General features: G+C 36.9%; 2 protein-coding genes across 3 annotated transcripts; both read left to right on the forward strand.

Moving 5' to 3' along the window:
* Nucleotides 1–9,166: 9,166 nt before the first annotated feature.
* capns1a (calpain, small subunit 1 a) lies at nt 9,167–16,160 on the forward strand. The gene is made up of 11 exons (XM_020934592.2): nt 9,167–9,278; nt 10,063–10,119; nt 10,205–10,241; nt 10,340–10,432; nt 10,993–11,050; nt 11,138–11,202; nt 12,483–12,551; nt 12,703–12,781; nt 13,789–13,905; nt 14,413–14,471; nt 14,557–16,160. Exons 2-11 carry the CDS (start codon nt 10,073–10,075, stop codon nt 14,581–14,583), a joined length of 651 nt encoding a protein of 216 aa, XP_020790251.2. The 5' UTR covers nt 9,167–9,278; nt 10,063–10,072; the 3' UTR covers nt 14,584–16,160.
* A 149-nt stretch (nt 16,161–16,309) lies between these two features.
* zgc:153990 (uncharacterized protein LOC768125 homolog) lies at nt 16,310–21,862 on the forward strand. 2 transcript variants are annotated; one of them, XM_020934603.2, is made up of 5 exons: nt 16,310–17,653; nt 18,677–18,863; nt 19,398–19,829; nt 19,919–19,945; nt 20,428–21,862. In XM_020934603.2, the coding sequence occupies exons 2-5, from the start codon at nt 18,731–18,733 to the stop codon at nt 20,859–20,861; spliced, it is 1,026 nt and encodes a 341-aa protein (XP_020790262.1). In that variant the 5' UTR covers nt 16,310–17,653; nt 18,677–18,730; the 3' UTR covers nt 20,862–21,862. The 2 variants fall into 2 exon arrangements, with proteins under 2 accessions (XP_020790262.1, XP_020790263.1); XM_020934604.2 differs by lacking the exon at nt 19,919–19,945.
* The last annotated feature ends 739 nt before the right edge of the window (nt 21,863–22,601 follow it).

Genomic DNA, 22,601 nt, shown 5'->3' on the forward strand with positions numbered 1-22,601 from the left:
GACCCTCAGGTGGGTCGCAAGAGATTTTTTGGGGGGGGTCACCCTGGAACGACAATATACAGGGATTTATTTAAAGGCAACTTATAGGTACCTTTTATTGCAGGTTCAATGACTGTTTTTCATTGTTTAAAACTTGAGTAATTGCTCAGAGAGACAAGATCACTCAGTCGACAATAAAGTATCCTAATTAATGTGCAGTAATGGTCAAATTCACCTTTATTTTGTGATTTACAAATAATGTCTGTTGACTTGGGTTATGAAGGTTTGTGGCTTTTAAAATATGGGTTCTCAGAAAAAAAAAGGTTTGGGAGACATTGCTTTAAAAATCCTACATTACACAACATTATCTCTTGTGAGTTTTAATGCTTGGTAAAATGCCCTTACCTTCTCAAAAACATACCCGGAGTTGTGTTTTGTTTCATTCACGCAAAGCTCAACATGCTGTGTTAACTTTTCAAGTTAACAGCTACATTTTACCTGTGGTTCAGTAGCAATGGGCAATTGCAGGGCTGGAGGTGTGTGATGAAGTTTAAAAACACAATAGAGTACTTCCTTTATTTCCACATCATAAGGTGGAACAAAGTGTGTGAGTGAGAAGAACTCAATCTAAATATACAGGGTTTGTGTGTTAAAGATGTGAATGAAAACCCATCTCAAGGTATGTTTTTGATGAGGAAACAAAATTATAAGATTCATCAAAAAATAGTAAATATAGGTCCTTTAAAGGCACGCAATAGCATCTTATACATCAGGGTGCTTATGGAGCTGGTGGTATGATGTGAGAGTGTTTCCACTGTCCAAGTGGCCTTTTTGAGGCACTACTTCCAAGGGGACCAATGTGGTACAGGGAGGTGCTTCACATCAGCACACACAGCTGTTTCCTGTTTAACAATGCACTGCCATCCCTTCAAGATAGATAACATTCTATTCCAGTATATTTGGCCTCTAATAGCCATTGGGCGTTACAAAAAAATACATTGAAACATGGCGTAGAAATGCAGAGAAGTTAAATGCATGCTGAAAAATCTGACAATTAAAAATGTTTCATGTTAGCTCTAGCTTCACGCACATCAGAGTGCCACAGAATTATCAAATGTTAGAAAACATTTGTTATGTTTAGGAGTGTCAGATGTAATGTGCGAAGCCCTACACCTGTACCTGTAACTTTTTGCCTGAAATGTATCACAGTATGGCATTTATCTATCTTGCATTTGTTTACATACTGTATTTCTATTGCTCAAACTTTAGAAAACATGCATTTTTATAATGAGTGGGATCTCAACCTGTCCTGTAACTTGGTCTGGTGGCGCCACCTACTTGTCTTCACACCTTAATACCAAAATGGAAACAGGCATGTAGAGCTTTCACCAGAAAAGTTATATATTGCACCTTAATTATCCTTAATTATCGACTGTTATAAATGACTCCTTAAAGTTAAGCCAGATCATATTTCAGTAGTTTACACTGGACTAAGAGAACATGTGGTATTGGCCTACATTGTGTTATGACCCTGTAGCCAACAGCAGCAACTAAGAATAAATATTTTCTTCTGTGTCCCATCCGCTCATGTTTGCTTGATTTAACCTCCAATCCACAAGATGACATTATTTGCACCACACCAGTATCTTGAAACTAAACTAAAATGCCAAAATCGCCATAATATCCAAAAATATGTAGACTTTCAAACAGAACATGAGTATGCTATAGTTAACTTTTTCAACTGAAGATTCCTAAAAAATGTATATTATTTTGTGTGACCAGAAACTTATTTCACGTAAACTAAATTAGGAAAGACACCCTACTATTATTACTCCCATATATTTATATTTATATTTATATTTATATTTATATTTATATTTATATTTATATTTATATTTATATTTATATTTTTTGGCGGTGGTGGGGGGGCACATAGGCCAAAATTATAAATATATTTTAGAAATATATGTATTATATATAGGGTATGTAGTATTATAACAAATGCCATAAACACACAGTCATTTTGGCCACTATTGGCTGAACTGTATCTGTCAGAGCACAACGCACAGCCAAGTGCAAACTTTACGCAGCAGCACAACCTGATCCACTGTTCACAACCAGCGCCAACAACCAGCACTAACAACAGAACCTGATCCACTGCTCAAACCCAGTTCCGACAACGTCAGCAAAACTACAATAAGAGGCTACGGTCACAACACGAACAGACGGCATCAGCGCCGCTCCTGCAGCACATGGTAGAACAACGGGAGCACCTCTGTTGTCTCTGAGCTCATTTAGGCACTATTTAACTGTTAACACTATTACCTGTGAGGCTCTGCCTGTAGATTTGCGCATAACTAATGAAAACAAGCCTCTTACCTTCTCCAGGGAACTGATGCAGAGCATATCCTCTACCCTTCACAAAAAAGGTAATCTTTGGCTGCCTAAGAAATCATCCCGAGTTTGCAGTGAGCATTTTGTATGTGGAGCGCCAACAAAGCAAAATCCCGTTTGTTAAGTGACAGGTACAGAAGACAAGCAGGCCGAGCTCGCATTTTCTTGTTTGACTGACTTTACAGCAACATCACGTCTTGGTCGCTTTGCAGCGGAAGGTGTTTCTTGGCGAATAGTTGGTACCTTTTGGTTTGGCGTTGAGTTTTTAAAAAAGGAATCAGGAATTTGCTTTGTTGGCGCTCCACATACAAAATGTTTGCTGCAAACTTGGGATGCTTTCTAAGCCAAAGGTTACCTTTTTGGTCCTTCCTGTGTATCAATCCTGCCCATCGCCTTCGCCTTTCACTGTTTTTCAATTCCGTTGGGAAGGGAAACAGTTTGCATAAACACAGATCTGATTCCCTTTTGCAGTTATGGAGTTTGCAAACTTCTGAAGCCCACTTCTTGAGTCGTTTTCCGCTATTAGGTCATCTAACAACCACACAATTGCAATGACGGAATCCCGTAACTCAAATATGACAATATCAGAACCAGAAACAAAAGCAATATGGTTCAAAAGACTTGAAAAAGATTGGCTTTGGCAATAGACGCATCCCACTGGGAAATCAAACACGGCGGTTTGATGCTCACTTTTTCGGTTGGCCCTTCCTAGTATGCATTGAGCATTGACCGGAAGTCCAAAATTCGGGATGCATGTATACATGGTACCAGGAGTAAATCTCGAAAAAGTAAGCGAAGATGAACAACATTTGACCACCAAAGAAGTTAAAACTTTCTGGGAATGTCAGTGAGAACTGGAAATCTTCAGGCAGAGTTTTGAATTGTATTTGCCTGCGGCCAAGTTGGAGGAATGGCTCAAAATAGCACTGTTGCTAATGGTAGCTGGTCATTCTGCGCTGGATGTGTACAACACATCTGAGTTTGACAGCGAAGAAGATTTATATCTAAGTGATGTTCTTAGTAGATTAAAGGAGTACTGTACACTTAGAAAAAATGAAACTTATGAAAGGTATGTTTTCAGAAACAGGATGCAAAAAGAGAACGAGTCCATTGAGCAGTATACGACAGATCTGCGACTCAAAAACCAGTCATGTAACTTTGGTACATTCGCTGATTCAATGATTTGTGACCAGATAGTGATTGGAGTACAAGAAAAAAGAGTGAGAATGCTGTTGCTAAAGGAAACAGATCTAACTCTAGAGAAGGCAAAGGCATCTGTCAAGCATCTGAGAGCACAAAGCTACAGCTCAAGTCATTTGACAATGACGGTGGTTTCACGCTTGGTTTTTGGCTAAAAGAAACTCAACTTGAGAGCGTACAACAACTAGCCTATTCCCCACACAGGAATGTTTCGAGCTACAATTAAAGGGGAAGGATGTTCCTGTAGCGCTCTGTTTGTTCTTGTACAAGAGCATAGACAACCGATTCTAGGTCTCAAGGCAAGTAAAAGGATGGGGCTAATCAAAAGAATTCATGTCATAAACAGTGCAGTTGTAAATACTGCAAACACAGAGTGGAAAAACACAGAGGAAAGTCCAAATACAACAAGTGACACAGTGAAAAAATACAATGATGTTTTTCATGGTGTTGGCTGCCTACTGAACAAATATAAAATACAACTAAGAGACAATGCTGAACCAGTGATACACCCAGTCAGAAAAGTACCAGTAGCACTCAAAGAAAGACTGAGAAAAGAGTTACAGACACTCATTCAAAAGGTTATCTATAAGAAAAACTGAGGGACCAACAGACTGGGTGAATTCTCTTGTGACTGTAGGAAAGAAAAACGGAAATCTGAGATTGTGCATAGATCCAAGAGATCTGAACAAGTGGATTAAAAGAGAACACTTAAAGTTGCCCACAAAAAGTGACTTAAGTGCAATGGCTGGGGCATGCTTCTTTTCCAAACTGGATGCTTCATCAAGCTTCTACTAAATCAAACTGGATGAGGAAAGCACAAAACTGTGTAGATTCTACACATCTTTTGGGAAACACTGTTTCCTGTGCATGCCTTTAGGGACTGCTTCAGCACCTGAAGTGTTTCACAGGACTGTACAGCAGATGTTTGATGGAATGGAAGGAGTCAGAGTATTCCTTGATGATGAGGTCATATGGGGAGCCACACAAGCAGAACATGATGAGCGGTTGGCTAAAGTGGTGTTAAAAGCCAAGCAGTCAGGGCTGAAACTGAACTGACAAAAATGTAAGTTTGGGGTGAGTGAGATTACTTTCCTAAGAGACAAGCTCTCTGCAGCAGGGATACAGCCAGAGCCTGAAAAAGTAAGAGCAATAACACACACGCCCATACCAGAAAACAAAACAGACTTACAAAGAGCACTTGGCTTAGTAAACTATATAGGCCATTTCATTCCAAATCTGTCTGCAAACAGAAAAGCACTGCGCAGTCTGCTGGAAAATAGCACAGAATGGCACTGGAACCATGAGCACAACACGGAGTGGGAGATGTTAAAGAGCAGACTAGTAGGAGAGCCAGTGTTGAAATTCTATGACCCTGCACTCTCAACAAAAGTCTCCACAGATGCTTCTAAGAACGGTTTAGGAGCAGTGTTGCTTCAGCTACATGAGGAGACATGGTTTCCAGTTATGTACGTATCTCACAATGACTGTAGCTGAGAGAAACTATGCACAGATAGAAAAAGAAACACTAGGGTCAGTGTTTGGATGTGAAAGGTTTCATGAATACATCTATGGCAGAGAAGTGGTGCTCGAGACTGATCATAAACCACTGATCGCAATCTCCACCGAACCTCTTGGAGAGGCACTGCCTCGCATCCAATGCCTGCTTCTTCGCCTGCAAAAGTACTGTTTAACATTTGAGTTCACACCAGGTAAACACCTCATCGTGGCAGATGCACTCAACCAAGTTTCACTAAACTGTACAGAATCGACAACACTGCAACACTGAACAAGATGTGCAAGTGCATGTGGATGTAATGCAGAAGTACATGCCTGTGTCTCAAGGTAAATGGAAACAATTACAGATGCTACTGATCACCCAGATCCATCAACTACGTGAGAAAAAGCTGATCCACCCATATCAAAACTTCAAAGAGGAACTGTCCATGGTACAAGGAGTACTACTCAAAGGGAACCAGATTGTTGTGCCTGCAGAAATGCCCTCACAAATGCTGCAACTCACACAGTGCAAATAAGTGCAAGAGACATGCAAGAGCTTTACTGTACTGGCCACACATGAACAAACACATAGAAAACTACATAAAGCGCAGTGAGACATATCGACAACACTGATACCAACAACAAAAAGAGCCACTCCTCGCACATCACAGACCAAACAAGCCATGGAGAAAGGTCAGGGTAAACTTGTTTCACTTGACAGGAAAAGACTACCTTGTCATCATGGATTATTTTTCAAATTATCCAGAAATTGCTTTCCTGACTGACACACCAGCAAAGCATGTCATCAAGCACTGCAAAGCCATTTTTGCAAGACACGGAATCCCAGTAACAGTGGTGAATGATAACGGCCTGCAGATCAGCAGCCAAGATTTCAAGGATTTTGCTGAAAATGATGGGTGTTACATGCAGGCATTTGTTTTGTTTTTGTACTGCTCTCTCCTCTGCCCTGTGTGTTCAGGTGCTGTGGGTGTGACCGGAACTGGAGCTGATTGGCCAGCTGGCTGCCAATCAGAGTGGAGAGGGCCATTTAAAAGGAGCTGTGTGCTGCCTCTTTCTCTCTCTCTCTCTCCCTCTGTGTATATGGCTGCTAGCCCAGGTTTGTTTGGTGGGAGGACTGGTTAGGTAAGTTTGGGGATCCCTGTACATTTCATCACGTAGATTTTTGTTGTTAGACACACTAGTTATCAGTTGTTGCCACCCTTGTTGTTTTGAGTTTTCCAAATTCTCTTTTTTAGACCAGGTAGGCTAGGCTTTTGATTTCTTTCCTTTTTGTAGCCTAGTTTTCAGTTAGGGCCTGTTTTGGTATACCTTTTTGTTTGTTGATTTGGCACAACTGGCCCACGCCTCCTCCCACCAACCGTTTGTTAATTTTTTTGTGCACTTTAATGAAGGTTTGGCTGTCAAATAAAACATTTGCCAAACTGACTTTGCCTCAAGGGTTGTTTTATACACGTTGTGTCCCTTGTTGGACATAGGGGACATAACAATGGGTTTGAACATACAACATCTAGCCCACTGTACCCACAATCAAATGGTTTGGCTGACAAAGCAGTGCAGATTGTAAAAAGACTTTTTTTTTTTTAAAAAAAGCTACAGAAACATGCAGTGACCCATACTTCACCCTGCTCAACTATAGAACTTCACTAGTGGAGTGTGGAAAATCTCCAGCAGAACTTCTGATGAAGAGAGAACTGAGAACACATTTACCTTCAGCGTCACATGTGCTGGTGAAAGAGAAAGAACATAATCATTCTGAAATACAACAAACAAAGTCAAAGATACAACAAAACAGCAAAACAATTAAGTGTAATTGCACAGGAGGACATAGTACGCGTCAGATGTGATGGTAAATGGGGACCTATTGCTAAGGTCATCAAAGATACAACTCCGAGGTCCTATGAAGTCCTCACTGAGTACGGCAGCACCCTGAGAAGGAATCGTCGTCACTTACTCAAAGTACCAAACACAACTTTTTGGAGCTCAAGAACAACAAAGATGGACCGCTAACAACCACTAGTCAAAAAGTCAGTTCCACAACAAGTACTGCCAGTGGCATTGTGCATACTTCTCTTGATATTTTGTGACACCAAAAACAGCAGTACAAGAAAGACCACACAGAAACATTATGAAACCTAAGAGACTAATAGAGGAATATTGATTGAGTTCATTGTATGCCAGTACTCTAAAATACCTATGTTGAAATGGTTAAAACATACATGGTTTATGTTAAATGTTTATGTACATTATGCATTTTCTTATTGAGAATGATGTTAGAAATGCTCCAAATATGTTTTGTTGTGGTGCTATTGAGAAAAAAAAAGTTTGAGATGGTATAACAAAAACATTGGACTTATTGGGCTTTTTTTTTTTTTTTTTTTTTTAAAAAAAGGAGCTGTACTGATAATACGTGTTATACTTACACCATGCCAATAAGTGGCGCTGTTGCCTACTTATTAATGCCCGAAGCACTGCATAAACACCATGGATCTATTAAAATAACACTTGTACTAAGTTTTTTTTTTGCTTCCTGTGTAAGTGCAATCAATACAAAGAAAAAAGCTAAAAATATTATTATCTGAATATCACAACACGTTTAACAAATGACACGACCTGAAAACAAGACAGGCTACCGGTTACCATAGCAACAGGGTCTGGGTCAGCTCACTGGGGAAGGACAGGTTTATAACTTTTTAGAAAGAAAAGAAAAAAAAAAAAAAACCTAAACTAAACTGTTAAATAGCCTATCCCATAAAACAATCAAGTCGGCCTTAGTTAAGAAAACCTTCATTCTGTCGTTTTCAACTTATTTAAAAATAAGGGACTGAGACTCAAAAGTAAAATCAAAGGCAATTTCAAGTGATCTGAAATTTCAATAAATCACAAATCTGGTCACAGTCATCAAAAAAAGACACCTAGTTTACGGGTTTTTTCCGGAAAAAAAAAGCAATGTATTTTATTCTGTAACCAGGGATTTCTGTTTGTTCTGTGTTTGAATATTGAGTCCAGAGGTCTGGTCTGGTCAAAAATTGAAAAAGTATAGCACAGCCGTCAGATTTCCCCACATTTCATAATTTTGTTTGAGAAACATGTATTGTATTTATTTTATTTATTTATTTAGAAAGCCTCAGCTCAGTAGGTTAAACCTTTATCAATTTCATGGGTTTAATTTTCTTGACAGTGTCAGTGTTTCTGTCCCTGTGAACTTCTCACAAACATGAGAATAAAGTCTGTGCTTCACACAGAGCAAAAAGAAAAATATTTACGTATACAGTTTATGAACAGCAGAAACACTTCAGGCTTTAAGCCTTTATTAGGACACAGACTGTTTTATGATCATAGGATCCCATGTTTGGATGAAGCGCCTTCATTTCCAGTGAAAAGTACTTAAGCTGCCTGTTAAGGCTATTGCAGCAGTTCTTAAATCATGCACATAAAAAATTCTTAAATGCTGCTTGTCAGCCTAATATCTGCACATAAGAGTTTGACTCTCATATAGAACAATATATAGAACAAACTGTATGTAATGTGAAACCCACGCATCACAATAGGCCAGAAGTGTGTGATCATTTTTATAACGATCAATCACTTGATTTCAGGTCGCCCTCACCCTACGCCCCCAAGACGTATTTTATGGCTGTAATGTAAAGTAATGGGCAGAAGCAACGTAATGACGTAAAAGTTTCTGCAAACTTCAGGCTCTCCCATAGACCTACACATACACGTTCAATTTTAAACAAAATATTAAACATACAAATACAAATAACGACTTTAGAATTGTGTTTAATTTATTTTTTTTAATCTACGTCAAGTTAAGGAGTGCGGCGCACTTGCGTCTTTTATAGACAAGCCACTACTGCTCCCAATACCTTTATTGTTCTTATTTTGTATTGGGAGACAATTAGAGCTTGCCTGGAAATCCAGAAGGATATGTCTATGTATTTATTATATAGATCAGGCTGGATTTGTCCAGGCAAAATTAGAGCTGACTGTTTAAAAAAAAATCTTAAAATTTATTTCAAACCTCTTTTGCAAATATTTGTGTGTAATTCTCTCGTGGCGCTGTTGCTCTTTGTGCGTCATCTGGGGCCGTGCGTGGGGCGTGTTCACGGACTCGCATTCCTTTCTGCGCAAAAGTGGTGTTTTCACGCTCCAACGATTCACTTTTAATCCGCGACGACGATCTAGTGGTAAGTATACGACCTAAACATCTGAAGTAATCGTGGTTTTGTATTGTTTAGTGTTTATTCTTGCGCAATTCTCGAGAAAAGCTAAAAAAAATTACACTCGCTCGTTTTCGATGTGCTATCTAGGTACCTCCATGGATCTGTTGGTAGCCTCAAGCTAGCTCTGTGTTCTTGTTGATACGATCACAGATGAACAATTTAATTGCAAACAAAAAACACAGTATGGCTTACTTTTAATGTCGATGAATGTTTAGTTCTTTATATAATCTGCAGAGTTTGTCTGTCTAATGAAATAACTCCGGTGTTGGTGGATGGCAAGTTTGTGGTGACAACGAAACATTGCAATATATTTATGCTTTTAACCTCACAACCTATAGTTATAACGCAGTAATATACGCGAAGAAAACTTTATATTAATTGATTAAGAATATTAGTAATTATTTGCATTTGGGTGTGGTTTGGTTCAGGTCTGGGCGACACGGGAAGTGTTGGTCGGATAAAGAGGGCGTGCCATTTATGTGTAAAAAGACATGCCAGGACTGGATAAATAAGTGGCCAATAACAGATTAAATTAGCCCAGTAGTCATATTGAGTAGTCTTGTAAATGTTAATATGAACTTAAATTGCTGGTCTCTAGTGACTTGACATTTGTGTTGCATTCTTTGTTTTGCATTTGCACTTTCAAATGTACTGTAGTTTAAAATGTCAAAACTGTAATCATGTATTGTTGTAACACTGCTGATGGCAGTATGGTCCTCACTTCTTTTTGTTTTGTTTTTGTTCACAGTAAATTCAAGATGTTTTTGGCTAAACAAGTCATTGGAGGCCTTATAAATGTTGTCAGGTGAGTTTCTCAATGTGAGCTATTTTTATTAAAGATAACAAAATTAATAAATGTCTAAATTCCTATCTCTTTGTTTTGTTTTTAGCAACATTGACCCAGCACAGTTTGTGCCCTCTCAACCAGTGAGTGACTGAACGACAGCATTTGTCTGTATATATGTCTAATTTTAGAAGCAGTCTCATTCTTACATGTGTATGTTTGTGTGTGTGTGTCCTCATAGCCTCCTCCACGCAGACCCGTGGCTTATGCAGAGCAACATGAAAGTGATGAAGAGAGGCAGTTTCGTAAGGTGTTCCAACAGCTGGCTGGAGAAGTAAGTGTCATGTCCTCCTGGTTTGTTTATTGTGATGGATTTTAGTTTTTTCTAAAGTATCAACAATTGCAAAAACTAGTTATAAAAATCACATTAAAAAGACAAAATCATTTGACCATTCTTGAACTGTTTTAGAATGATTTTAAGCTTTCTTTGAACTTGTATAAGACCTCATGGTAACATAAAAAAGTCATATTATTCTTTAGTGGATGAGTGAGTCATGTCCAACTAGTTTGTTTATTAAGATGGATTTTAGGCTTGTCCAAAATATCAACAATTAGATACATATGGATAAGAAAATTAGTCATAAAAATAATATTAGCAGGATAAAATTCTTGAGCTGTTTTAGAAAGATTTTAAGCTGTCTTTAAACTAGTATAAGACCCCATGGTAACATAAAGATAGTACTATTATTCTGTGTTTAAAAAATACACTCCATTATCGTGGTTTCAAAACTTATAACTATCAAACCTATTCCTTTGTATCAAATCAACTTTAACATTTTAGTTTAATGACAACACTAAAGGATTGTAATAAAGATGCAGCCTGTTGTTTCATAGGATATGGAAGTGAGCCCCACTGAGCTGATGAACATCCTCAACAGAATTATCTCCAAGCGTAAGTGTAATTTATTACACAAGCAAGTTGGATCAGTATGGATTATTGACTGATATTGATTTATTATTCCTGTGTTTTTCTGTTTAGATGGCGACTTGAAGACAGATGGCTTTAGCATTGAAAACTGCCGGAGCATGGTGGCCGTCATGGATGTATCCTTTCTATCACTTAATGGGCGTGTATGTTGTGGAGACAAGGTGACAGTTAGGATCAGGAACTAAGCTTGGCATTCAGGGGGTTAATACAGACAGCTGCCCCACCAAATCTACAAATGACTGACACAAGAGAAGACAAGAAGGAGTCTCTTCCTTTAGGCGCTCTTTTAGTGTGTTTCTCAAACTGTGGTATGTGTATTACTGGTGGTTTGTTGAGTTTAGTGTAGTTTTAAGTATTTGTTTTATTTAGAGACTAATCTATAAATGTTTTTCATTCATTGTCATCGTTATTTTGGTTTAGTCTCATTTAAGGATGCCACAGTATCAAACTTTAATGTTGTTATTATTGTGAGGGAAAAAAAAAAAGCTAAGATTTAACCACAGTCATTGACACCATGCCCAAACAGTGAAAGCCATTTTCATTTTGTTTCACTTTCATTATCTAACATGCTGCAGTATATGATCAATGGTTTATGAAATCAAACTTTGTGAATGAAAAAGCAGTGTTTCATAGATTAGCGCTTTACATTAATTTGACTTTTTAGCCATATAGACTGAATGGAAATTATTTAATTTTGTTTTGTGACCTGAATAATCACGGTTATTCATTAACCAAATAATCTTGACACCCCTAGTTTCATTTTATATCATGTTTAGCTCTAATTTAGGTCTGATAAAGTTCAGGTTTAGTATGGAGATAGTTTAGTGTCTTTATTATCAAATAAATATCAAACAAATAAATATCACACCATTCACAAATATAATTCAACAAATATAAACTAATAAAAACATGTAAATATGTACATAAAAAGACATCAAAAATATATATATTCAAAAAAACAACTGACTGCTTTCAGATGCTAGTTATTTTGTTATTTAATATTGTTTTTTATTAATTCTTTTTTTTTTTTTTCATTAATCCTTATTGTTTTACAAGTTTAGCAGAGTATTCATATATTCATATTCGAAACATATAGTTTCTCTTATAATTTGCTTTTGCATATATGCCTCATATTTTAAACTTATTTTAAGTCCCATATTATTGCGTTATTATTTTTCGTTAGATCTTTCGCATTTCCTTGTTTTAAGTTTGTAATATAATTTAGGATGCTGCTCCATTTGATGTACAGTATAGAATAATAGATGTGTATGAGAGCATAGAGAGTAGTGACGGTTACACACCATGCATTAAATCGTCCCTTGACAAATACTGAGGCTGTAGCATTGTTTGTTTAAGATGGAGTGGCCATAGTTACTTTTCTTAACCCCCACATTAGAGTGACAGCACTGGGAAGCTCGGGTTTCATGAATTTAAACACATTTGGAACAATATAAAAAAATGGCAGGTAAGCAAAAGAAAACTAAACCCTTTCTAGGATCTCCAAAGGAATTTCAGGTTGTAATGTTGTTGTAATGTTTGCTTTCTAGGTTTCTGACCCACTTAAAAATGCTATTGTCACTCGTACATTTTTTTTAATACTTGCTTTTCTTGTTTAGGCAGTGTACAAGTCCTTTGACAGAGATGGCTCTGGGCTTATTAGTGCGGACGAACTGCCTGGAGCATTCACTGCAGCTGGTGAGATTAAATACTTAGATTTAAAACTGAATGTACCTGTTGTGTGAGTTTTGTATTAATAATTAACAAGGTGTGAGCGATTCAGGTGAGACAGTTTTGTATCCTGACAATGACACAGTTAGAAAATTTGGATAACTGGACTAAACAGATAAGGGTTACCCAATTTACACAAAAACTCTCTGTTCGGTTCATTGATTATATTGACTTATCGAATGGATATTTGTTGGCGATATTTTTAAGTCTGAGCGCATGCTGATACCTCATTGTGCTGTGACTGCAAAATGGTGGAGTCTGAATACAACACAACAGCACAAGGGGCTTGGCCAGGGTTTTCTATGGATATACCATTGCTCCGCCTGGAATGTTGTTATTTTTATAGCTTGTAAATGCCTAGAAAAACAGGCATTATGACTGAGTGGGGTTGCCTCTCCATAGATGTTTAACCTTGAATCAGCTTCACTATGAGTTATATTGTTTAGTAATTATAGTGATTTCAGTACTTAGAAATGTTATTGTAATTATAGTGCTTTAAGTACTGGGAAAATGTGGAAATGGTGTTGAGCAATAGTCTACAGTGTTTAACCGCCAGCACAGTAGTCATGCACCGTGCCAGTCTCAGCGTTGTGTATCTGTCTAGAAATAGATTAAGACAATGGTAGCTCATATTATAATTTAAAAATAATTTAATCTCATTCAGTTTGTGATGAATGTATGTATGAATGTCACTTATTGCCTGCATTTAATCTTAAAATGATTTTTGATTATTTCTGTCTGAGTCTAGTTTTTATGCCAATGTTCTAGGGTATTTTAGATATTTATGAGGGGCAATTATAGACTAAGTGGGGCGACCATAGTCTCTTGTATTTCTGGTTCAAAAATTCAAAAATCTGCAAACTCTACAAATGGCTATGGATACATGCATACCAATGTAATAACACAAGTATTATGTAATGTAAACCCCTATGTTCCCTCTTATGCATTTTTTATGATATCTTCCCTCTCTTCAGGCTTTCCTCTCGATCCGCAGCTGTTTAATATGATAATACGACGATACAGTGATGAAAACGGAAACATGGATTTTGACAATTACATCGGCTGCCTTGTGCGGCTGGACGCGATGTGTCGTAAGTCACATTAATCCAACAGAATTAAATTTGGTTTGTCAAAATGAATGTACGGAACTGAACTGAATGAGCTGATTGGGGTGTAGTCCTAGTTACTGAGTCAGATGGTCCAATGTGTATTAGTCAGCTACATATTTTACTTAGGATTTATGAGGATACATTTAAAGGTTTATATGAGATAACAGCAGCAACTGGAAGGTATGTAGTGAGTTTGAAATATTTGGAAGTGAATCATGACCTGCATTTTTTCCCTAGGTTTTTTTTTTTTTTCAAGTACTGTACTGTGCATAAATAGTTGATTTTGGATAAACGTCTGTGCAGTTGTAGTCTTGTGAGTGTAGTTTTCTGGTCAGATTCATGGACAGATGATAGAGATTGATTAGAAATATATTGTTTTAGATTTAACTCCACTTCTTCATTTTAGTCAAGACATGTCTTTAGTTGACCAATAATTTCTTTAGTCAACTACAAGTCTAGAAACTAAACTAAACTAATCTGTCAAATCAGGTGCCTTCAAAACTCTGGATAAAGATAACAATGGAACCATCAAAGTGAATGTACAAGAGGTAAGTAGCTTATTTATAATCTTAAAAAATAGAAAATAGACCAGTGACAATTTCTTTTACTGATGTTGTGTTTTTGTACTCGCAGTGGCTCCAGTTGACCATGTACTCCTGAATGCAGCTGATGCTTCCTCTTCAGTTTGTTACACAGTGCCACTTTGTCTACACGGTTCAGCATGAGTTATTTTCACGTTTACTCAAACTTGTGTTCCATGCAGGGCCATATATTTTTGCAGTTTGAAATGTGTTCGTCCTTTAACTCTATGTTTTGTGCACTTCAGCTTATACAATATCTTTTTATTAAAAACATTTGAACTGATTCTACAATCACATAATAATAAGTATATAGGTGAATATAAATTAAAGCAAATGTTACTGAGTTTGTTATCCCTGCTCTAGTACAAATGCACAAAAACTAAATTTGGCTTCCCCATTTTATTACCATGTTATTTTCAGCACAGTGTTTACATTTGGGTTGTATTGAGCAAGTCATGAGATATGCATGAATCCAATTTGATTTATCTTATAATAAAAGTACAATGCATTGGAAATTACACTAGAAAAAAACCCATGGCTGTTCTGTAGCTGCTTTTTTGACTATTTTCCACTCCAAGTCTTGTTGCAGTTGAGCCAATATCATATGTACTAAATTATGTTTATTTCTTCCCTTTTTGTCTTGGTAGGTGCAAAACAAAAGAAGCCAAACTCCATTAAAGGTGCACTGTGAAACCTGTCTGGTCGAGGGTCCGTCACCAGTTTCTCTCCATGGAGATGTGGCCTGGAATGTTCCTCAGTATGGCATTAAACTTATTTATTCCTCTAGAGACAGCAAGTGACGCTATAGGGCCAAGTTAGATGTCAGATCTCTGGAGAGGCAAGCACACTCACAGTACGAATGCAAGTTGTAAGTCAGAAAAAACAAAAACATGTTGTTGTGTAAATGCAAGATGTATACGTTTAATGCCATACCGGGACATTCCAGACAAAGCAACAACATCTCCATGGAGGCAAGCTGATGGAACACCTTCTTCCACAAAAAAGTTTCACAGTGCATCTTTAAGGTTAAATATTGAGTTTATTAGACAATCTAGAGAAAATAATGTTGGTGAGAAGTGCTGCTAGTCTTGCTGTCAGGATCGAGAGATTTGACCCCAGTAAGAAGATAAGAATATGCATTCAAAGTTATATTTGTAAAATGTAAAGCCATTCAACTGTCTGTCTTAATTGTAAACTCTGGACTCATGTTGTGGAACCAGTTTGTGGGTAGTACTGGTTTTGCTTCATGCACAATCAGGTATCACAATATTAAGGCAAAGTTTAAACACATAAAAGGAAAGATGGTATTTTTAGAGCTATAGATAATAATTATTTTAACCACTATTGAGCCTAAAATGTGGTGTGTTATGTTTAACCAGAATCATGTTTTAATGTGCCTTTCCACTCCAGGAAAACTCAGCAGACCCCCTGTAGTTTAAAATGTGCATTACAAATATTCAGGTCCAATTTGTTTGTTAAAAGCTATCTCATGTTTGCTAGACCGATACCATAGATTCTATAAAGAAGTCTATGCGTATACCCACTATAAAAAAGAAAATTGTGCATGTTTAAAATGTCTATAGGCAGTGTCAACCTGTTAATAAGCCTCATAAATAAATAGCCTGAATAAAGGTGCCATATTTGGACAAAAAGAAATTTGTCATTTATCATGTGGATAAAAATGTTGGCTATTGTTATATGATCTTGTTAACACATGTTTTAACGGTTCATCATTTAGTTTTGCAAAAAGGGGAAATTAACTTTAAGTGTTAAAGTAACTGTTTTGTGTTTCTGTGAAACATTCCGAAGTAATAACATTTCTGTGGAGAAAAGCATTAGATCCTCCACCAGAACAGTTACACAATTAAGCTGACCAGATTTTCAAAATTTAAAACTCGGACACACCCGTTTTGGGATGCTTAGTAGAAATAAAATTGTGAAAAGAGCACGTAATATTGTGCATTCTCGACTTCTATCGCTGCATTTTTTTTTTTATTTTTTCTTTATCGTCATACGCATACAGTTTTCTATATTTTGGCTAAACAAATGACAATTTATGCTCCTCTTTACTGTTGGCAGGGATCAGATTAGTCAAAAATTTTAATAGTCCTGTTTTAGCCCTGGTTTAGGCCTGATGTAGTCCTGGTTTAGATCAAATTGGGCAAAAATAGGGACACCTGGGACGATGCTTGTATATTACTGGGACAAATCACTGGTTTTGTATAAATCTGCTGTGAAAGGGGACACAAGGCTCCAAACTGGGACTGTCCCGGGTAAATAGGGACGTCTGGTCAAACTATCCACAATGCACCTTTAAATGACATTAAAGCTGTACTATGTAATCTTTCTGGAGGAGGGTTTGATACCTGCTTGTCTCCATGTGGATGTTATTGTTTAGCCTGGAAGGTACAATGTATAAACTTGTATACATGTATTTATTCAGTTACAGATATTTAATTCTAAAAAGTACCTTGAAAAATATACATTCTTACTGCAAGCAAGGTCACCCCTCCACAGATCTGACCTGTGACTTGGACTGGCTGTGTTATCTGCTTGTTCCTATGGAGATTGATAGTTTAATGCCATACTGTGGAATGTAACAGGTAAAGAAGAATACCAGGTGACGGACCTTCCACCAGAAAAGTTACATGATACAGCTTTAAGTAAGACGCTACTAAAGTGATTTCTTTTTCAACTCGAGAGTCAATTGATCTGAATTTAATCACAATAGTTTACGAATTGGAACAAAATCGTCTATTATCCAAAACTACACTTGCAAAAGGGCCCCGGGGAATCTGGAAAAGGAAAAACATTATGGAAAGTTATTTACTTCCTGTTCAAAAAGAGTCATCCTTTCAAAATAAAACCGTAAATTTAGCACCCAAATTGCATCTGTCACTTATATCTTGCTAAACATATAATCAAGGCTAACACATTAAACTAAAAATGCATTTTTATGTATGGTTAGTACAAAATTTGTGTCTTTTAAAATGTTGACATAGTTGTTTATATAAAGTAAAATCGCTGAAGTTACCCCGGAAATGATAGCGTGTAGCGGGTTTTTTTTTTAGCTTGATGGCGTTATTCATGCAGAACATTTTCAGAAAATAATTCACTCTGGATAATTGTTGCTTTATTCGTCTTTGCAGGTACGTTCAACCCACCACCATCCGTTTTATTAATATCTTTTGGTTTGGACATATTAGACCAAAATCCAATCTCTCAGTGGGGGTTTGCATGCACCGCTCCGTGTTAGCTTAGCATGTTAGCTGTTATGCATGTTACCAAATTATGCCAGTATCTGTGTAATACTTCAACATCGTGGCTTTTTTACTCCAGCAGAAGCACCTTGCATTGGCTGCCTTTTCTGTAACACACTGAAAACTGGACGTACATCTTCTCAGAGCTTGTATAAGAAGATGTTAGTGCCGCTACGAGCTATAAGCTGTGCCTAGCATCTATTGTCCACTCCACCCTGAATTTTACTATGTTTATGAATGTTAAATGTCAAAGTGTTTTTAGTGTTGTGGGCATCAAACTCTTTGCACCCACTACGACCGAAGAAAATGATATTCCCTAGGTCTATAACAGGACTATCTGATACTTATTCTGCCCATGTGGTGCATTGTATAAACACAGCCACGTACTGTACATACTTTTGAATTGTTGTATTGTTTTAACTTTAAGCACTTTTGTATCTTAACTAGACTCGAAATATTTCTAATATTATGGTTAAATTGGTTAGATTTAAGCCTATATTTCAGTAGCTTTTTGATTGCATATTTCTATAATCCTGCTGTAATTTTCCCATTGTGGAACAAATAAAGGTTCACAGGTTCACAGGTTACTATGCCAGCCCCAAACTAGCTATGAACCAGGTCTAAAATACTGAGGCCATAATTTGCATAATCTGGTAAATCAAGAATTAACCCAAAGGAGGATCACAATTATTACTTAGACTTTATTGATCCACAATGGGAATTATTTGGACACAGTAGCATGTTTATTATAATCACAAAAAGCAGATAGTATTAACTCTAAATTAAACATCACCTGCCCATAGCTCTTCTAAATTTCAGTAAGATTTTAGGTCTGTAACATTTCGGCAATGTCAGTGTGTGAACGTTCTGACCCTGTATTCTTTTCTTTTGTGTTTTCTTTTTCCAATACAGAATTCCTACATCTGAAACGGCTAAATACGGAGAATTGCTGAGTAGGACTAAAGGATGTCTTCCTCTCCACTGTACTACAACAACAACAACAACCGTGACCGATTCAAAAAGAGAAAGGCTCGCTTCACTTTCAGCGAGGTTCACATATTGTTAGATGAAGTACGAAAACACCGCAAAATAGTTGTGGGTATGTACATTTTCAACACTTCATAAGTCCTTTAAAATAAGGGTTAATATGCCATCATGTTGTAATGATACTAGAATATCAAACTCGATTTTGATACTAAGGAAGACTCGATACTCAATACTGATTCTGATACAATAGTGATAATTTTAAAAAACACCTTTTCTCTAGACAATAGAATGTGGATGGCTTTCAACTTTAAATCATGGTACTTTCTTTTATATTATCACGTGCCCTTATACCTGTGTAATCCCTCAGTTGCCCATGTATGTTCCATAGTGGTCTATGAGCGTATACTAGTCTATTTGCTCGTATACTTGTTCTGATACAGCTCAACCATTCAACGCTATTCAGGAAAGATATCTGTCCTGTGAGTGTGACTTTTTTAGTATTGATATCTGCTCAAATAAGTACATATTTTCGATTCTAGTTTTACTATTGTTTCTGATACTAATAATGACTACTGATATTTTGATACTTTAGACAATGCTAATACAACAATTGCATGTACTAATCTAAACGCCTTTTTATGTTTAGGTAAATTCAATCGTGGCGTGCCAACAGATGCTAAAAAACGCACATGGGCAGAAATCACAGCTCGCGTGAATGAGATCGGAGAGTGTCAACGTGAAATCATCGAGGTCATAAAGAAATGGTCCGATCTAAAGTGTGACACTAAGCGAAAAATTGCTGCTATGCAAACAGGAGCCGTGCCAAGCAGAGGACTGAACTCACGCATGTCCAAGGACCTCAATCCCACAGAGAAGATCGTGGCTCAGATTCTGGAGATGTCAGATGAAGATGATGGTACATACGATTTTAGTCCCCTGGGTGATGATGATGAGGGGGTCGATGAAGAGGAGATGGAAGAGGAGGACATGATGGGATTTCAGAGTTCACCAAATGGAGGACTAGAAACAGCTATGCCCCCACCTTCATCCTACCTCTCCAGTGGCAGTGGACAACCAGGTAGTCAGGATATTCCTCAATACAATGCTATTATTATATAGTTGTATTAATAATACAACTGTACACTGATAATTCCTTTCTTTTCCAAGTTGATCTGCAATTTGAGCTTCCAGAAGGTAAGGTTTACAGACTTGGTTTTAGTTTGTCTCTCGTTTTATTTTTTTTTGAGAGATTTTTAAAGAGTTTTTAATGGTTCCCTTATCATTCATTAGTATACTCTGAGGTGTATTGTGAGCTCATGGGCTCATGCATGCATTTGGTATTGTCTTTCATTCTAAACATTTCCTTATTTTTTTGAATAATTGTAAGTTAATACAGACTCATACTTGTAGAATGTCTTGTAGCTTTTTTTAAGAATAAAAATGTACATGAAAATCTACTGCTTGCTACAATGGAATGCCACTATCAGTTATTATTGTAATTTTTAATTATATTCTAATAATTACTTTTTTACATCAATACTGCACTTGACAGTGAACAAAATGTACAATACTGATCTATGTATGTTTTATATTTCAATGCTAAATTCCTGAAGAAGCAGAATATGTTTATAAAATAATGAGGGCAGTAACCACAGCTGACTTTTTTTTAAATCCAGACACAGAAGCACCGTTTGCTGAATCAGAAGATGAGCAAAAGGAAGAATCTCCAATCCCCAGCCATCGTCCCAGACCGCCCCAAGATCACCATGAAAACAATGGCATCCCGAAACCCAGTCCAGCAAAACCTGAGCCCTCAACTTCCACTGCTGGAACCCTCCCGATGGCAAATCCCGCCGCTAAGACTTCCATCCTAATGGACAGTGTCTCACAGAGCCTCCGTGAGCAGCATGCCACCAACACATTGTTAGAAACTGTATCTCGGTCACTTGAGCTGTTAGCTGAATCGGTCCAACAGCTAGCAGAGACGCAACAGGAGTTTGTGCGGGAGTCCTTACAGCTGCAGAGGGAGACCGTGCAGGTGCTCAGAGACTTCACAGGGGGCGCTATTGCACTCATCCACGATAAACTCAATGGACGACCAGCATTATAGCAGTGATGTGTGCGTATTTGTATGTTGAGACACTGACTTGTTAGAGAAGGCCCTTTGGCACAGAAAACCTCATGTTTCTCTGAACTTCCACAATGGTTACTGGTCCTTTTAATCATACTATTTTACCTGTAATACAGTTTGGATTCTGTTATCAATCTAGACCAGCTTAGGGAAAGTTTTTTTTATAACTACACCCTAATTAGCCTTATTAAAGCATGAACAATAATTTATAATAAACACTGTTATTCAGGCTTACTAAATACGTAATTAAAGCTGACCTATTATGCAAAATCAACTTTTCACAGCTTTTAACTGTGTCACAGTAGTTTCTTCTAATCATTTCTCATCCAAAGCTGTATGCGCAGTGAGTAGTGCATGTTTGAGCAATCTATATTCCCTTATTTTTAAGATGCCATTGCTCTATACTTCATTCTCCAGTTTTATTTTCTTAATCAAATATGTGTATGACTCGGAAGTATTGCAAAGTCATTTTGGAACAACTTGTTTTAGATTAATATCTCGATTTAAAATGTCCCAATTATAACCACAGATACAGGTGTTATAGATTATACTACTATTATATATTATATATACTGTACACTATTATAATACTCTCTAAGCCTGATTCATTCATAATAAACAGTTTGTTCATTATGAATTCACTCTGTGTTCATGCTTTATTAAGGCTATTAAAGTTGTAGTTATTAAAACGTTACACCAAAATTCTCTACAGACGGTTGTTTTGAGCTGATAGGACTGTACAGTATACACGTGTGCTTTATTTTATTGTTACAAAACAACCATTAATTCTGTCAAATCAGTTATTGTACATATAACTTAAACCTTTTACACACAATATTAGGTCTCAGTGAAAAGGTTTTCTCAATTGTCCAGTGTGTGTGAGGCGTTTAACTTTTTGTTTTGTTTTTTACATCAACACTTGAATACTACTATACCAATAATTTAATTTCAGATTAAATAAATCTCATTTGTGGGTAAGACTTTTGCTTCCTGATGTTATGCAACTTTTTAAAGATGTAAGTAGAACAAGACAGTAGCCAATATTACATTAGGTGTGCTTTAAAGTCTTATAATACACAAAATGGATTCTTGTGAGCTTTAAGTCATGTTATAAGGCCATCACCTACTCAAAAATATACCTGGAGTTGCGCTTTGTTTCATTCACATGTTTGAGTAATCTGTTATTATTAGTCTGTTTACATCTCTAAAGCCCAAAATGCTCTGTTCCACCTTGTGATGTCATGAAGCAGTAGTTTTCAAGTTAACAGATACCTTTTACCTTTTCTTTAGCAGAGTCTGGCAATTCCAGGACTGTAATCATCCAAATTATTCTAATGAATGTGTATGGAGTTTAAAAACACAGTGGAGCACTTTCTGTATTACCACATGACATCACAAGGTGGAACAGAGTTTTTCTGTTTAAGAAAAGAGCTCAGCCTAAATATGCAGGGTTAGTGAATGAAACAAAATACAACTCCAGGTATGTTTTTGACGAAGAAATAACATAACATAGATCAGAAAATAGTGTAATATGGACCATTAAGGATGAAAATGCTAGTTGTCAACTTTCTTATACAAAATCACAAGACATTCAGCCACTGACACTGTAAGTATTAATTATTTAAAGCTACAGTAAATCATTTGTTTAGTTGTCAATTAACTTACCATGTATGTTTGCTTGTTGTAGCAGTGAGTGTCCAAAAGATGGCAATATTACAT

Source organism: Boleophthalmus pectinirostris, unplaced genomic scaffold, assembly GCF_026225935.1.
Source record: "Boleophthalmus pectinirostris isolate CB_2022bp ecotype Guang Dong unplaced genomic scaffold, ASM2622593v1 HiC_scaffold_12, whole genome shotgun sequence".
Lineage (NCBI taxonomy): Eukaryota > Metazoa > Chordata > Actinopteri > Gobiiformes > Gobiidae > Boleophthalmus > Boleophthalmus pectinirostris.

Excerpts from the sequence above, each read along its gene's own strand:
- capns1a (XM_020934592.2), top strand. The coding sequence starts at position 10,073 with ATGTTTTTGGCTAAACAAGTCATTGGAGGCCTTATAAATGTTGTCAG. Across the intron at positions 10,120-10,204 it reads GGCCTTATAAATGTTGTCAG|CAACATTGACCCAGCACAGT; the intron begins GTGAGTTTCTCA and ends TTTTGTTTTTAG. Across the intron at positions 11,051-11,137 it reads CAACAGAATTATCTCCAAGC|ATGGCGACTTGAAGACAGAT; the intron begins GTAAGTGTAATT and ends TTTTCTGTTTAG.
- zgc:153990 (XM_020934603.2), top strand. The coding sequence starts at position 18,731 with ATGTCTTCCTCTCCACTGTACTACAACAACAACAACAACCGTGACCGA. Across the intron at positions 18,864-19,397 it reads ACACCGCAAAATAGTTGTGG|GTAAATTCAATCGTGGCGTG; the intron begins GTATGTACATTT and ends TTTTATGTTTAG. Across the intron at positions 19,830-19,918 it reads CAGTGGCAGTGGACAACCAG|TTGATCTGCAATTTGAGCTT; the intron begins GTAGTCAGGATA and ends TTCTTTTCCAAG.